The sequence below is a fragment of the Leptonychotes weddellii genome, chromosome 12 (assembly GCF_054177405.1).
Source record: "Leptonychotes weddellii isolate Sample4059 chromosome 12, ASM5417740v2, whole genome shotgun sequence".
NCBI classification, from domain to species: domain Eukaryota; kingdom Metazoa; phylum Chordata; class Mammalia; order Carnivora; family Phocidae; genus Leptonychotes; species Leptonychotes weddellii.
The window spans coordinates 48,508,345-48,523,598 of NC_138380.1; the positions used below are offsets into that span (position 1 = coordinate 48,508,345).

At 41.2% G+C, this 15,254-nt stretch overlaps 1 protein-coding gene across 1 annotated transcript in view; it reads right to left on the bottom strand.

Annotated features, from left to right (window-relative positions):
* DNAH11 (dynein axonemal heavy chain 11) overlaps positions 1-15,254 on the bottom strand; it is a 281,936-nt gene that overhangs the window by 213,618 nt on the left and 53,064 nt on the right. Inside the window, 10 exon segments of the mRNA XM_081800433.1 lie at positions 80-202; positions 1,725-1,883; positions 2,810-2,893; positions 4,014-4,172; positions 7,606-7,692; positions 7,815-7,931; positions 12,061-12,283; positions 12,541-12,710; positions 12,790-13,044; positions 13,270-13,602. Of these exon segments, the coding sequence (XP_081656559.1) occupies positions 80-202; positions 1,725-1,883; positions 2,810-2,893; positions 4,014-4,172; positions 7,606-7,692; positions 7,815-7,931; positions 12,061-12,283; positions 12,541-12,710; positions 12,790-13,044; positions 13,270-13,602 (1,710 nt within the window).

Sequence of the window (15,254 nt, forward strand, 5' to 3'; positions counted from 1 at the left end):
GGCGCGGGGAACTTCCGAGTCTTAGGGGCTACTGCAGAGAACTAGTTCAGTGTAACAGGGAACAGCCCGAAGACACCACCTTTTCCGTCCCCAGTTCCTTCACAGCTTGGTCCACAATGCTTCGGACATCATCTTCCACTCGGTGTAACCGCAATGCTAACAAATCTGCCAAAGTCGTGGCTTCGTTGATAGAAAATCTGACCTAATTAGGAAGAGAAAAGGGCAGAATTTACATTACACGTGTATTAATGGTTCTTGTGCCTAATGGCCAGAAGGATGAATCGCAGCTAAATATATTCAAGTCAGCTGCTGAGCACACCTCTAGTTCTGGAAGGTGGGGACCATTAAAGACACTGCTTTTTAACTCAGAGTTACTGAGGCATCACCCACCAGAAGCTAGGGCCAAGGTTCAGGCCCACATTCACACTCCACTACTTTCTTTTGTTTCATATCCTTCCCTTGTCAGCTCATTTCTTATCTCTTTGCCCACAAAACCCATTTTTAAAGAGAATCACAGTGTTCATTTATTTTAATTTGGTTGACATCCCAGGAATCAGCGAGTAGCTCATTTGTCTTTTCTTCCTCAAGTACTCTATTCCCTGGACATAATTCCTAGTTGCTTCCGTGATTTAACTTATTTTTCTCACTAATTTAATCTGAGTTCCTTGGCAAAAAAATATTCTTACTCATAGTATCATTATTCATATTTATCATGTGACAAAATAATTCACATTTATTTCCTCATCATCTTGTTGACTGCCACCCACCCACACCCCCCCCTCCCCGCACAACCCCAGTATTTACTGAGAAGTTCTCTTCTCCTCCTAAGTGCTCAAGCTCAACCGCACCCCTCACCCCTGAAGAGCCAGCTGACCCTGCCCCGCAGTTACAGGAAAGCCCCTTCCTTTCCTGCGGCTGCTAATAGCCAGTCCCTGCTTCTTGGTAGCCGGAGCCCTCTCTGGCTCTCCCCAGCCTGGGACTAAGGTTCTCTGTGGCCACGCTGTGCTCTACACAAGGCCCTCACGTCCTCTCACTTGATCCTTACGAGATTCCTCTGCCGAAGGAGAGCACACAGCATCCCCTCTTTTTATTAATAAAAAACAAAACTCAAAATAGGGACGTTAAGTGTCTTGTTTGAGGTTACAGAGTCAGTAAAAGACAAAAGGAGGCCGTCTTAGTTCAAACTGCTGTAAGAGAATGCCATAAACGGGGTGGGGTAAACAATGAACATTTACTTGCTCACTGTTCTAGAGGCTGGAAGTCCAACACCAGGGTGCCAGCATTGATGGCTTCCTGGTGAAGGCTGTCTTGGTTTACAGATGTCTGTCTTCTTGCTGTACCCTCACATGGCAGAGGGTAGAAATTTCTGCTCTTTCCATCTGGTTCTAATGGCACTCCTCCCATTCATGAGAGCTCTACCCTCCTGACCGAATTATCTCCCAAAAGCCCCACCTCCAAATGCTATCACATTAGAGATTTAGGCTTCAATGTATGAAGTGGGGTGGGGTGGGGTGGGGTGGGGAGACAACATTTAGTCCACAGGAGGGGCTGAAGGAGGATCTTTGCATGGTCAGTCTGTGGGTTCTATCTTGAGGAGCTTGACTTCCCCCGTTTGACTTGAAGTCTTTTCACAAATCCACTTTATCCCAGATGAACAATGTAAACCAAGGAATAACTCTCCACAGTCACAAAAATATCCAATTAACAAGACTCAGGAAACTGACCCCAGTGGCCTTCATCAGCTGGTGCCAATGCCTGCCTCTGAGAGCAGGGCTCTGTAACTCCATGACAGCTCTCAGGGAGGCCGCCATGTCCTTCACCGTGCTTTCCAGGCCTGCATAAGCATCCCATACACGGACTTCCTTGTCTAGTGACCAGATTTCCTAAAGTAAAAACAAACAAAAAAATAGATCCCCAGATATATTAGCACATTTCCTAATTTGTGTTCCATGAAAGAATAAATCTACCTTTCCCTGGATTATGAAAGAATAGAAGCATTTAAGCCCCTTGGTTAAGGGCTAAAACCAGAGAAATAGAAAAGGATCCACTCATCTGTCTATCACAAGTTCTCGTGTGTATAAGCCATGTGGATACACTGGTTTCTTATTCACAGGCTCTCACTGGGGGTCCCATGAGGAAACCTCATGAGTTGACGCAAACACGTTCTGAGAAAAAAAGCCAACGGCCCTGCCACTTTTTAGCTGCATTTTCCTTCTGTGCGTTTTGGCTTTATCCGAAGAGGTTCTACCCTCTTTAGAGGGCATATGACTAGGTACCAAAGCACTGCATTCAAATCAGCTCCGTTCTGTATATATTGAGCCCCCGTGGGATATCAGAATAGTCAAGAGGAAGAACAAAGATCACAGTATTCCATACATACTCCCAAGGGGCATACTTCAATTAGTCGCCCCGAATCCCAGATTCAAAATGTATCCTGCAATACAAAATAATGTTTGCCAAGGAAAGAATTCAAAAGCTTTCAGAAGCCTAACCTCTCAGCCCTGGTACTTTTAATCTTAACATCCTCCATTCTAGATAGCCAAAGGAAGTTCAAGATTATAGCTGCTACTCATCAATCCACTTGCCCTAACATGTTTTCATCCACTCATTCACAAAAAAGGCAGGCTTGATTAGAAATGCAACTAGCTCAGGGTTTTAAAAAAAAAAAAAAAAAAGTACTGTCTACTATCATCCTGTTTGAAGTAAATAAGGACATGCAGCCCAACATACCAGATACTCGGTTAGGCAAGATGGAAGGAGGTGGGGCTGAGAAAGAGAAATGGTTGTAATCGACAGTTATGGAACTTGCCTTGGCAAACCTTCTGAGTTCTACATCCATCTGTTCCACATTAATCTGTCTCCACGGGGTTTTAGTCCAATTATCAATGCTTCTCTGAAAACGCACAAGCAGATAAAAGTGTCAACAACATTTGGTGAAAGCAAGTCTTCACAGCAAAATATATAAACTGATGATACACAGTGATTCCATCATCCAGTGAAAAGTCAATTATTTAAATATTAACTGCACTAGTCAAAACTTCCCTATCAGCAAAACAAAAAAGTTGTCAGGACATGTCAAACTTAAGGTGAAAACATTATGATATATTAATTTCTAGTAGCGGTGACAAATTCCATTTACATACTATCATTATCATTTAATCCTGAATACTCTGAATTGATAAGTGTATTACCATTAAATACCAGGTTTTAAAATTCTGCATGTAATATAAAATGAGCTTCCATAAGACAGTCTTTATCCATTATCAACAAAATGCTCGTTAACTTTCTGACCATATTCTATGTCCCTTAACACTCTATATGGCTTTCAACTCACTTCAAAGCAAATTATGAAGAATATGTGTTGCAATATACCTAGTTCCCCAGAACTTATTTTTATATTTAAGTTTGGGACTTAATTAACAACATGCAAATTAACTTCAGTCAGGTCTCTTATATATGCACATACCTGTAGGTAGGAATATATACATGAATTTGCATGCACGGGTCACCATATACATGTAGTATATACTTAAGTATTATTTTCATTTATATCCTACATAATCCCTGAAAAGAATCTGAAGCAGTCAACTCATTATACAGTTTCATTCAGATCCAAAAGGAAAACAACTGATAACTCAGAGAAGAATCTTCTCACAGAGATAGACAAATTCTAATTTGGGGGGGAGGGGAATATAACACCCACAGATTTCAAGACATTATAAAACCCCCACGGGGGGCACCTGGGTGGCTCAGTCGTTAAGTGTCTGCCTTCGGCTCAGGTCATGATCCCAGGGTCCTGGGATCGGGCCCCGCATCGGGCTCCCTGCTTGGCGAGAAGCCTGCTTCTCCCTCTCCCACTCCTCCTGCTTGTGTTCCTGCTCTCGCTATCTCTCTCTCTGTCAAATAAATAAATAAAATCTAAAAAAAAAAAACAAACCCACGGAATGATATAGACACTAAAAATTGCCTATTTATACAAAAGAACTATTAAAAAAAAAAAGGCAGTGTCTTACTGTAACGTAAGTAATGACATCCCAGAGGCCCTTGAGCAATTTTATTTCTTTGCGACACCGCTTCATCTGTTTATACTCAGGAAGAGCCACTTCAAAAAGGTGGGTAGCTTCTTGCATCTGTAACATTTCTTCTTCCAATGCCTCAAGCTCTTGATTTGCCTAAGGAAAAAACACACACACACATGCACCCCAACACCCTTCACATCAATGAACTGCCAAAGAAAGAGAAGCTACACGGTTCTGTGAACCTCTGTAAAGGTCAACATCTGCAACCTCTATCTTAAAATGAAAATTAAAAGAAGCCGGCAGTGTAATTATTGGTAAACTGTAGGGTTCTGATGAACAAACTCACGGCTACTCAGCAAGTGAGAGGAGACTAGTCATCAATCCAATCATGTCACCAATACTGCCCCCACACATACTTCAGCAAAATTTGCTCTTGCATCAGATTTCTATGAAAACCATCTTCCCGATTTTCATTGTACAGCTGGGGACTCGGCTAGGGAAGCCAAAGGTGAGGCTCTAGAGCTTCCACTGAAACAGCAACCACTTCTTTAAAAAAAAAGTTTTGGATTTAAAAAAATATCCTAGAGATTATCAATAGTACAAAATGCACTTTAGAGAATTCATGAAATAAAACCCTGGAGCTAAAGACAGCACAGTAGGAGAAATTTCACTGTACGATGACCTTTCCTACAACTGGTCTACCATCCCATCTATGTAGGATAGTCTGTGTTACGCCAAATGTTAAGTGGAGTTATTTTTTTCTTTCTTGATAAGCCAACTCTTAATTTTAGTTTTTATCAACATAGTAGCGTATTCACATGGTAAAAGTTAGAGGATGGAGGAGCCTGTCGTGCAGAAGCAGCTGGTTCTCTCTCCTGTTCTTCTGGGTGCTATTTCTCTCTCGATTCTGTGTGCAGGCCACGCCTTCATTTATCAAGTTGAGACATTACACTAGGTTACCGACTTTGCAAAAAAAAAAGGACTTGACTTCGTTTTTCCACCTTATATTTTCTCCCATCCTCCTCTCAATACCAACTATTACTTTAGTTCTTCTGTTTTTTTAATTTAAATACTCATACTTAGTCCTTTCTGCTTCATCAGTTTTCAACTTCACTGACTTCCTACTATGTCAAGAAGAGTATCAGCACTTTCATCTTCTTTCATTGTACAAGTTATGGTTTTCATTTTTATAAGTTATACGTTTATAAATGAGAACCACAATTCTCTTAGTTTTACCCATTTTCTATTATGAAAAATTCCATATACATCAAAAGGAGCAGGTGTGTGTGCACACCATCCAGCTTAGGACTATGTTATCAGTAACTTTTAATGGACTCCTCAGTTTTATGCCCCTCCTTCCCACTACAGAATTAACCACCTAATTTTTATTTAATATTCCCGATTTTTTTTTTTTTACTACCTATGTATGCACTGCTAAATGCTAAAATGTTAAAGTTTGTTTCTGAAGTTTATGTAATTTTATACTCTATATTAAGACATTTCAATTCCTATTTATTTTGGAGGCTTATTTATATATATTTGTGAGGCTGTGCAAAATTCACTGATTCCTACTACTGTGTAAGCACTGCCTTGCATGAATACATTTAATTTATTACCTTGTATGAATACCGCAATTAATGTTTTCTGCTTCTGATGGTCATTTAGGCTCCCTGGGTAACCAGTACTCATGCTCCCAAGTATCTCCATGTCTCCTGGTAGCAATGTTTCATTTGCCATCACAGTAACACAGGCTTCTATGTTTGCCTCTGGCTTTTCACCCTAGATTCAGCTCCTCCATTTTTTCCCCTGCCCTTTAGGAGAGTCCTCTTCTTTTCCAGGGAGCGCAGCAATACATTTTAAGTTGCACATCTGTGAACGTGTTTCGGCATCCCGTTTTTCCAAAGGATTTTTCAAATTGTCTGGAGTACCATGCTCCCCAAAGTCAACAGCCCTTCTAGTTGCCATTTTTCCTATTACTGATACTAAATCATTCCTAAATATATACACCGAGTTATGTTAACTCAAGTGTTTTCTGTGTCTTTGCATATGAAGAAACAAAAGCTCATAATGTAAGTTTACTGATGAATCCATTATAACACAATATACAATATAATATACCATACCACTCCCTTTGATTCTGGTGGGTCAAAGGTTTCTGCCTTGTGGAGTGAGATGCCTTGAGTACTAAGGTCTACCATACCCCCCAGAACAAGCATATATGTGCCTCTGGATGAATCCACTGAGGTATTAGATGTGCATGCACCTACACACACACACACACACACACACACACACACCACACACATAAATGACTTCAAAACAAAGGTAACCCAGCCCTACTACATGCAAAACATCCCTCAACACATTCTGTAGGTCCAAAGATAAATATCTCTGACTTTTAAATATTTAACTCCATGCTGTTATATTATAGCACGCAAATGGTAGCATTCAATGAATAACTGTAGTAAATGTTTATATACAGCACATTGGTTAGTCAAGTAAAAATGTCTCCCCTTCCACAATCTGTTCCGACCACCTGCAATTTAGATAGAATCTTTAAAAACCCCACAACTCTATTAGCATATTCTAACCCACAATGAATACATTAACCGGTTTTCTGCAGCCAAGTGCAAGAGAAGATCTTCTGCTACAGAATGGTGCTTTCTGAAAGGGTGTAAAGCAGTTAAAACTAAATTCAACCCAGAATTTGGACAGAGAGGTACAAGCTGTGTCCACTCTAAGTTTTCTACCAGTCTAAGGAGTCAAGCCTATCTCTAGTATGGAGTAAAAACAGGATGGCAGCCTCCATGAAGATCTCAGAAAGATTCACTGCTCCTGAATCTAAACTTCACCATCACTGCTCATTTTGGCTGCTAGGTTAAGAATTCCTCAAGAAATGCAAGTGTTAATTTTCTAATAAACTTTTAAAACACCTTTTTCAAGCCTCATGTGAACCACTCACCATTTTGGGTTATTTGCCCATTATGTTCGTTCTTATAGTCAACTATAATAAAGCAGTTCATTAGAAACTAGGACTGTATGACTCCATAATATTTCTATCCCAAGTTAAGAGTAAGTTATGGGCTTTCTTTACCATGGTTAAAAGTCGCTAGCCAAGTATCACAGGGCAAACAATAATAGTGGGTAAAATTCCTGATTAAAAAAAATTTGGACAGCTAGAATTTTAATACTAATCTGTCACTGTGTAATCCCCAACATTACTCAATTACACATGATGGTTTCTCTATCTGAAAAGAAGAGAAGCTATATTGTAGGGATATTATAAGAACCAGAACAAATAACATAAGCAGTATGCTTAAAGTTTTTGACACATTTACATAGTAAGTGCTTAAAAAATAGCAGTTGTTACTTTCACTAGCATGATCACTTTGATAATGATGGTGGTTTTGGGAGACACGATTTAAAACACTATTGGGGTGAACGGTTCATAACCCAGTTTGTAATAGTTAATTCTCAACTGCTCTAACTAACTGCCAAACTAAGGCAAAATATCTCAGTATGTCAGTGTCTAATTTGACTTTCTACAAGGGCTCTTGTAGCAAAAAACAATTGGCTTCAGCGTTACCTTATCAAGCACTGTGTACGGATTTTCTGCATTAAAACCAAGAGGAGCACTGAGTCTGAATCTCTCTCTGAACTTGGCCTGCTTCCGCTGAGGAGGGCAGAAAAAAACTGAAGGTGAATCTCAAATAGCTTCAATTACCCTCGTAAAAAAATCTTTCTTAAAGCAAAGAAAATGAACATAACACCCACAAAACTTAGTAGCTCGCTTACATCAAATGAAATACACTTTTTCCTTATGAGGGTGACTTCTGCATTTTGGAGAGGTGACACAGCATGTCTGATAGTTCCTGCAATCTTTTTGGTAGTTTCCCATCTTTCAGGTAATTCCTACAAAAACAAAGGTGCAGAGAGGAAAATATTTCAGTGCCTGAATTAAATGACCTCCACAAGATTCAATTATTGCAACCTCTATACATTAACCCGTAACGTCTTCTCATTCTTCTTGAACAGAAGGAGTTTATCCTCAGAAAGATGCAAACGGCTGAAGGCTCCGAGCCAGGCTGATCCACTGACACCACTGCATTCGGATCTTCCAAGCATAAACCAGAGTTGTCCTCTGGTATAAGATTTATCTCAGAATACAGGAAATCTTTTCCAAAGACACACCAATTTCCAAATTGTTTTGCTGTTAAGGGAATAAAATTCAAGCACTCTGGAAAGGAACTTCCCTGCTGTCTAACAAGTGGAAATGGGAGCCAGGTTTAGCAACTTAGCAAGTGAAGAAAGATGTTTTGAATCTGGTGGGGCACAGAGGAAAACGTGAATCAATCTCATCTGCCTTTTCCTCTAGCTTCCAGAGCTCTGTGTGTACTCTGTCTTGACGGAGAGTTCGCGCATTTAGGTCAGGTTCATTGTAACTAACCAGGATTTCTGAAGTAAAGAGAGGCCAAGGGAAGGGAAGGTTAATTTCTACTTGATGTAGGACAAAAGCAGCAATAAATAGTTCAGGTAGCAACTCAACTCTGCACTGCTTGACTACAATGCAAATAGGACAACAGCAAATTCTTTTCTTTGAAGCGCCGTTGTGCGTAAATGCTGTCGAAAAGCATTCCTTGTGCCCAGACTAACAAAGCATTGTTTCTCTGGGTGATCTCCTAGGACACTGAAATTGTGTTGTCATACAAAACCACCCATGGTGAGGGGACTCTACTTGTGTAGCTCGAGTGCAAAAACAAAGGTTCTAAAGACTGTTTTGTAAGCCTCAATAAATATTTGATGGATGATTGAGTAGCTGCTAATTATGAAGAGTACGCTGTGCTAAGTGTCAACTGTATCCATGTGGGGGAGGGCTCCTGGAAACATAAAATACATTCTTCCACTTAAATTGTTTTGCAATCTGTCAGAGTCAATGAGAGGCGCCCAAGAACTCTTCTATGGGACAGAATGCTTGGAAGGCAACACTCCTGATAGGAATTACCGAAACAGACCAGAGACCAAGAGACCTGGGCTTTAAACTTCTTTGTCCTTCGTCTCCTCCTTCCATCCTTCTCATCAAAACTCCGCACCCTCATCTGCGCAGCTCACTTCGCATTTCCAATTGATCCCATGGAACCTAACCATCACCTGGCGTCCCTTCAGGAGTAAGGGCTGCAAACGTCACATCCCTGAGCTCAGGCCCCTTAACCCTTATTGACTAAGTAAGCCTGCTATTACCTGCTTCTTTTTTAGGGATTCCAAATAAGATTCCACTTGATACAAATAGATGTTCCTTGAAAACTAAAAGATCAGATGATCTCCAAAGCCTCACTGATAGGATTCCCCTAAAGAGGGAGCATTGAATCTGTGGCTCAAAGTAAGGACCGGGCTCCAACAGGCAGAAATTTGGGTGTGATCCCTTGAGATCCTGCAAAGTAAGACGACCAATGCAGGCTGGGGGTAGAAGAGCACTCGTAGGGCAACTAGACAGTATTCAGAGGCTAGAGGCAGTCAGTGAAGGCTTCTTAACAAGGAAGGGACTTGATAAAAATCTATACGTTAAAGTTTAATCCTGCTTCAAACCGTATTATAGAGAGGGAGTGAGGACACAGCCACCTGGAGGGCTTTCTTAGCACAGAACCAAGCACAGGCAAGTATTTGGAAAATGTTATAACTGCTAACTGTTAATGATTATGAGGAAGAAACAGTAACTCTCACATAATGCTTTAATTAAAATAAAATTGGGGCACTGTTATCCTCCACATGAAATTTGTTTTGCCTATGAGTCTTGTTTTTTCTCTTGAGCAGCCTGAATTACTGACAAAGGCAGACACATAGCTAGAACTGTGGCCCACTTTCGAAATATTAGAAAGCCTAGCGCACTTTCCATAATTCATTAACCGTAAGTAAGGAGCCCGATTCTTATAGTGAAAATTCTAGAAGCCGTAGCTAAAATCCCCGATATCCATGACCTGGGTTATGACTAGTTTCTCTATTTTAAGGTCCAAGATCTGGCTCAAAGAATATCCAAAGCTTTCTAAAAACAAATATTTACATTGTGCCCCATACTACTTCATCTCTCTTGTTATGTATCTATGTATCCACATCTCATCTCTGTGTCTAAGTGGATTTCAGTTATAAGGACAGTTTTATAGGTAAAGAGAATTTAGTAATTCATCTGTATTAATTCTTTATAGTCAAAAGAGAGCACCTGTAAATACACTGTTGCATTTGATCCTCACAAAACAAAACCAGAGATATAAAAAGGCAGCAGCTGCCATGTAAAGTTTGGCGTTTTCTCAGAAAGTTAAAGTTAGAATCACTCTGAGACCCAGCCATTTCACTCCTGTGTTACAAAAGAAATTGAAAACAGGTACTGAAGGGAGGGAAGGAAGGAAGGAAGGAAGAAAGGAAAGGAGGGAGGGAGGGAGGGAGGGAAGGAGGGAAGGAAGGAAGGAAGGAAGGAAGGAAGGAAGGGGTACTCAAATACTTGCGCACCCACACTCATAGCAGCATTATTCACAATCGCCAGAAGATGGCAACAACCCAAATGTCCCAATGTCCATCAACAGATGAAAGGCTTAACAGGTTGCACCCACAATGAACCGGTGGGTGTTCAGACACAAGAAGAATGCGGCACTCACATGCCACAATGCCAATGAACCTCAAAAATACCATGCCAAGTGAAAGAAGCTGGACACAAAATACCCCAGATTGGACCATTGCATTTACATGCAGTATCTAGAGTAAGTCAGCCCACAGACCCGGGCAAAGATTGGCGGCAGGCCGGTAGGGAGGAGGGACGGGGAAGGACGGCTCATGGGTGTGGAGGTTCTCCTCGGAGTGATGCAAGTGTTTTGAGATTAGAGGCGGTGGTTACACAACATTACATACATACTAAATGCCAAGCACTTTGAAAGGATTACTTTTATGGTGTGTGAACTGTGACTTTCACCGCAACAAAGAAGTGGGAAACCGGAGACCATACCAGTTTTAGAAGTGAGGAATCTGGAGAGAGATTTTACTCAAGAGGAAGCACGCTCTGAGGCAAACAGATGAGATGGCCTCACACAGTACTTGAGTTCCAGGCTTGAATCACTGAACTAGAATTTAATACAAGTTTTTTAAGTTCATGCGTCCACTAGTCCCACTTGCAAGGTTAAAGGTAAGCCCATCCTGGAAGCTGGTGGATAATGGAAATATATGACCTATAGATCTTCAACACAGGCATGGGAAGAGAAGCTTGGCCTTGAGACTGTGATTCATGGTTTCAGTTCTAACTAAAAAGACTTTGCTTATCACTGGGCAGAGAGCAGCTACCTACTCTTTCTAGATAATAGAAACAGGAGGAAGACACAGAACTCCTTTTTAGAAAACAGTGATTTCTCCACCCAAACTGGGCTTTCCTTATTCTTTATTAAAATGTCCATGATAGGGCGCCTGGGTGGCTCAGTTGGTTAAGCAACTGCCTTCGGCTCAGGTCATGATCCTGGAGTCCCTGGATCGAGTCCCGCATCGGGCTCTCTGCTCAGCGAGGAGCCTGCTTCTCCCTCTGACCCCACCCCCAAGTACTCTCTCTCATTCCCGCTCTCTCAAATAAATAAATAAATCTTAAAAAAAAAAAAAATGTCCATGATATGCTTCCGAAGACTAGGACACTGTTCAACTGAGAGGCAGCTTTCAATGAAAGAGAACAGGGGTATGTTTCACGTCTAGAAGGAATGGTCAAGGGGAACTCCAAGGAGCAGCTCACAGGCTGCTCGCTAATTACCTCCTAATAAGAAGGCAGTAGGCACAGCGGTTGACATGTAATATCTTGGCATGAAACACACCTAGATTCATACGGACTGGAGTGACAACTTGTGTGACTTTGAAAAGTGTATTACATCTCTCTAAGTTTCAAATTCCTAACCTGCAGAATGCCAACAGTTGTCTCCAGGACAGGTTGTTATAGCATGTCCTCAGAGAGGGCATGTGAAGAACTTGGCTAAAGGAGGTGCCCAGTTTATGTTAATTATGGGTGTTTTACCATGACACTTACCTCTAGCTGAATATAGACTTGCTCAGGCATCTTCTGGCCGTAGTTTTCCAAGAGCATGATGGTTTGTTTTAAGGGTTCAAATAATTCATCCGTAGTTCTCTGTCGGCTTCTTACTGCCAGAAGATGCCCCATGATATCTACTAAACCATCGTAATCACCCTCACTTAAATCTCTCTGAAGTCCAGCATCTGTCTCCTTTATAAATTCCTGTAGCTCATTCAGACTATTAAATACATATATAGAAACGTACACAGACACATATACGTACATGAACACACACAAATCCAAATTAAGTTCATTAAAACCTTGAGAAGTAGAAGACTTCTGATAGGTCAACAATGAAAGTAAGATTCTATTTAAACATCACATCTCTGCTAAGAAACTGGTAGTTTTAATGTTCTTAAAATTTATGTCTCAACTTTAGAAAGCAGTCAGGTGTTAAAAGTTGTAATTCCAAATGCCAAAAGCATAGAAGACTACCTGTCTATGACAAATCTCAAAAGATGCTCCTGAAACATCCAGCTCCATTTCTTAATAATGTTCAGCAAGCTCACTTTGAAAGGCTTCATGTCCACCTTGAACCAACCATCGAACACTCTGAAGTCATTAAACTTGCTCATTTGAACATACAAAGCTTCATAAATGTCAATCTATAATTAGAAAAAAAAATTCCTTGAACAGTTCAATCAAACAGGAGTAACTACATTGAACACTAAGGGTTCTCCTTGCCTGCTCTTTGAATTGTTCGAGAGTTGGTGGTTGTTTGGGGACTTCTTCATTTGCATGAGCATCCATTTCGTTAGATGACCCAGTCTGGCCGTACATGAGAAAATGCTTCATGAACTCAGCTCGGTCATCAACCCAGAGGTAAGCGTATGTGTCCAGGGTATTTCTGAAGTCCAAGACTTTGCTGATGACATCTGCCACTCTCTTCATTATCTCCTGCCTGACCTCTACCAGGCCCACCATATTCTCCATGTCATTCTAAATGAGAGGAAAAGCGAGCGTTCATTAAAACCCACCTTGCCCTGTCAATCACGTGCAACGTACCACCACCCAAGGCTGTGCTTCAAAGGGAGAGTAGTTGGTAAAGTCAGAAACTGTGCTGTTTTTTTTTCCCTAGCTTCTCCTTTCCGTGTGCTCCCCGTTACCTCCATTTATTTTTCCATCATTAATACCAAAGGTCATACCCCTTTTCAAAGATAGTACCTGATAAGTTGCTATTTCCAGATGTGAGGCCACTCGCTCCATTTGGGCAGACATTCTACAGCTGCTGCCAAGCATTTCTTCTACCAGATCGTAGAAGCCATGCCCAGCCTCTCTTTCTAAAGAAGGTTTGAAAAGAATCTCAGGAGGCATTAAAATCATCTGTGCTTGAAAAAATGGCACAGGTGTCCGCTGTTCTTCCGTATTCATCAGAAAGAAGTCTAAGTCATGCATGAGAGCTTGAAAAAAGCCTTCTACCACCATGTCATCGACGAACTCCACATAAATCTTCCAGGCATCCAGAGAAGGACTGGCTTTGAAGAGCTTCCTATTTTCCTGGAAACATAAATATTAATAGACGGGTACAAACAACAGTGAGCACAAAAATGAAGGCTTTCCACTGAAATGTTTTGTTAAAGAAGGGACTGCATTTTTGTGCATGAGACAGGAACATTTAAATGCCAGGTCATAGAGCCTCAAGCTGAACAGTAAATATCTAAGCAGGATTTTGCAACATTTAGATCATTTACACCATACATTCAAAAGTCATCTTTTAAAAGAAAAATCATTATGAAAATTGCTGTCTTCAAATACAAACAAGAGATACAGGAGTTTTTAAGCATTCTCTGTGTCCTGGACGTAGGTCCCAGCCCTTGCTCTGTGCCGAACTCTATGTGGTCCTGGGCTTTGTCTTCCAGGGCCTCGTATGTAAATGAGGTTTCCCAAACTGGTCTTTCAGAGAACACTGTTCTGGAATGTCCAAGATCACTGAGTCAGCAAAGTGCTACGTGCTCTAGGCCTTTCTTGGAGATTCACCGTGCTACTATTGAAAGTCGACTTAACTTGGTTGAACGAAAACAAGCAACCAAACAACAAATACTTCGTGCAAACCACCCATAAGCAGCCTGTGGAATAGTAACTCAACTTGAGGAAAACCAGCCTGGTGAAGTCAAAGCTCCCTTTGTGCTTCAACAGTATTAAGTTCTTCTACCTTGACATCTCCTCCCAAGAGGCTGGGTAATGAACAGGTCAATAGGGCATGACAAGGTCAGAGAGGACTACGGTTTAGGACTGCTAGAGGTTGAGCAAACGGTGTGGCAGGACTGGGGACACAGATTTGAAAAGGTCAAGTGGGCAGCAAGGGTTGATTCCAGAGATACCTGTCTGAGTGGTAAAGGTTACATAGTCCATACAATCCAGAGGGCAGATGCCCAAGGCAGAAACTAGATCAGAGAGAAAAAGAGACACTGGCATGAGAGCTGATTATAAGGTAGACAATACTCTGCCCTTTCTTTGATCATTTGCTACTGCGGATGTATGATCCACGATTCAAAGGTATGTGTTACATGCAAGAACCACAACTACAGAGGTGATAAAATAGGGCCAAGATTGGAAAGCTCTTTGAAGGATTTCTTGCCCTCAACAAATTTAAGGACCTCTCTTTTCAAGGATGCTGTCTTGCCCATCCAGGTGGAACCATTCACATCTGTATATATCTGTAGTATATGTGGCCCACACCCCTGGAGTTGTGTAATGTGCAGTAGATATCCTGGGCAACTGTACATAGCAGTCCTGGCTCCTTTGTAGGGACTAGAAAGGAGAAGTACAGATCTTAGAGCTGGAAAAAAAATCCTTAAAGACCATCTTGTTCAGTATATTCATTTGAAAGATATAAAAACAAAGACCTAAAACACATCAAGCGTCACACTGGTAGGAAGTTAGTACCCAAGCTAGGACTACAAACAGGACCTTTTGACTCCTTTGGATCCCCAGGGTGGGGCTCTTCCAAACACATCTTAACACAGTACAGAACCTGTGATTGCTCATTGTTTATACTTTTTCATCCCAAGATATCCAGTTTATATACTGCAGTGCCATTCATAGTAATTGTTTTACTTTCAACAATATAAAGAGGAAAAGGGAAGAAGAGCTTTGGGTCCCTCAGTGATGGCTCAGGTCCCTTCCAGATCCAATCTTCCATAGTTCCA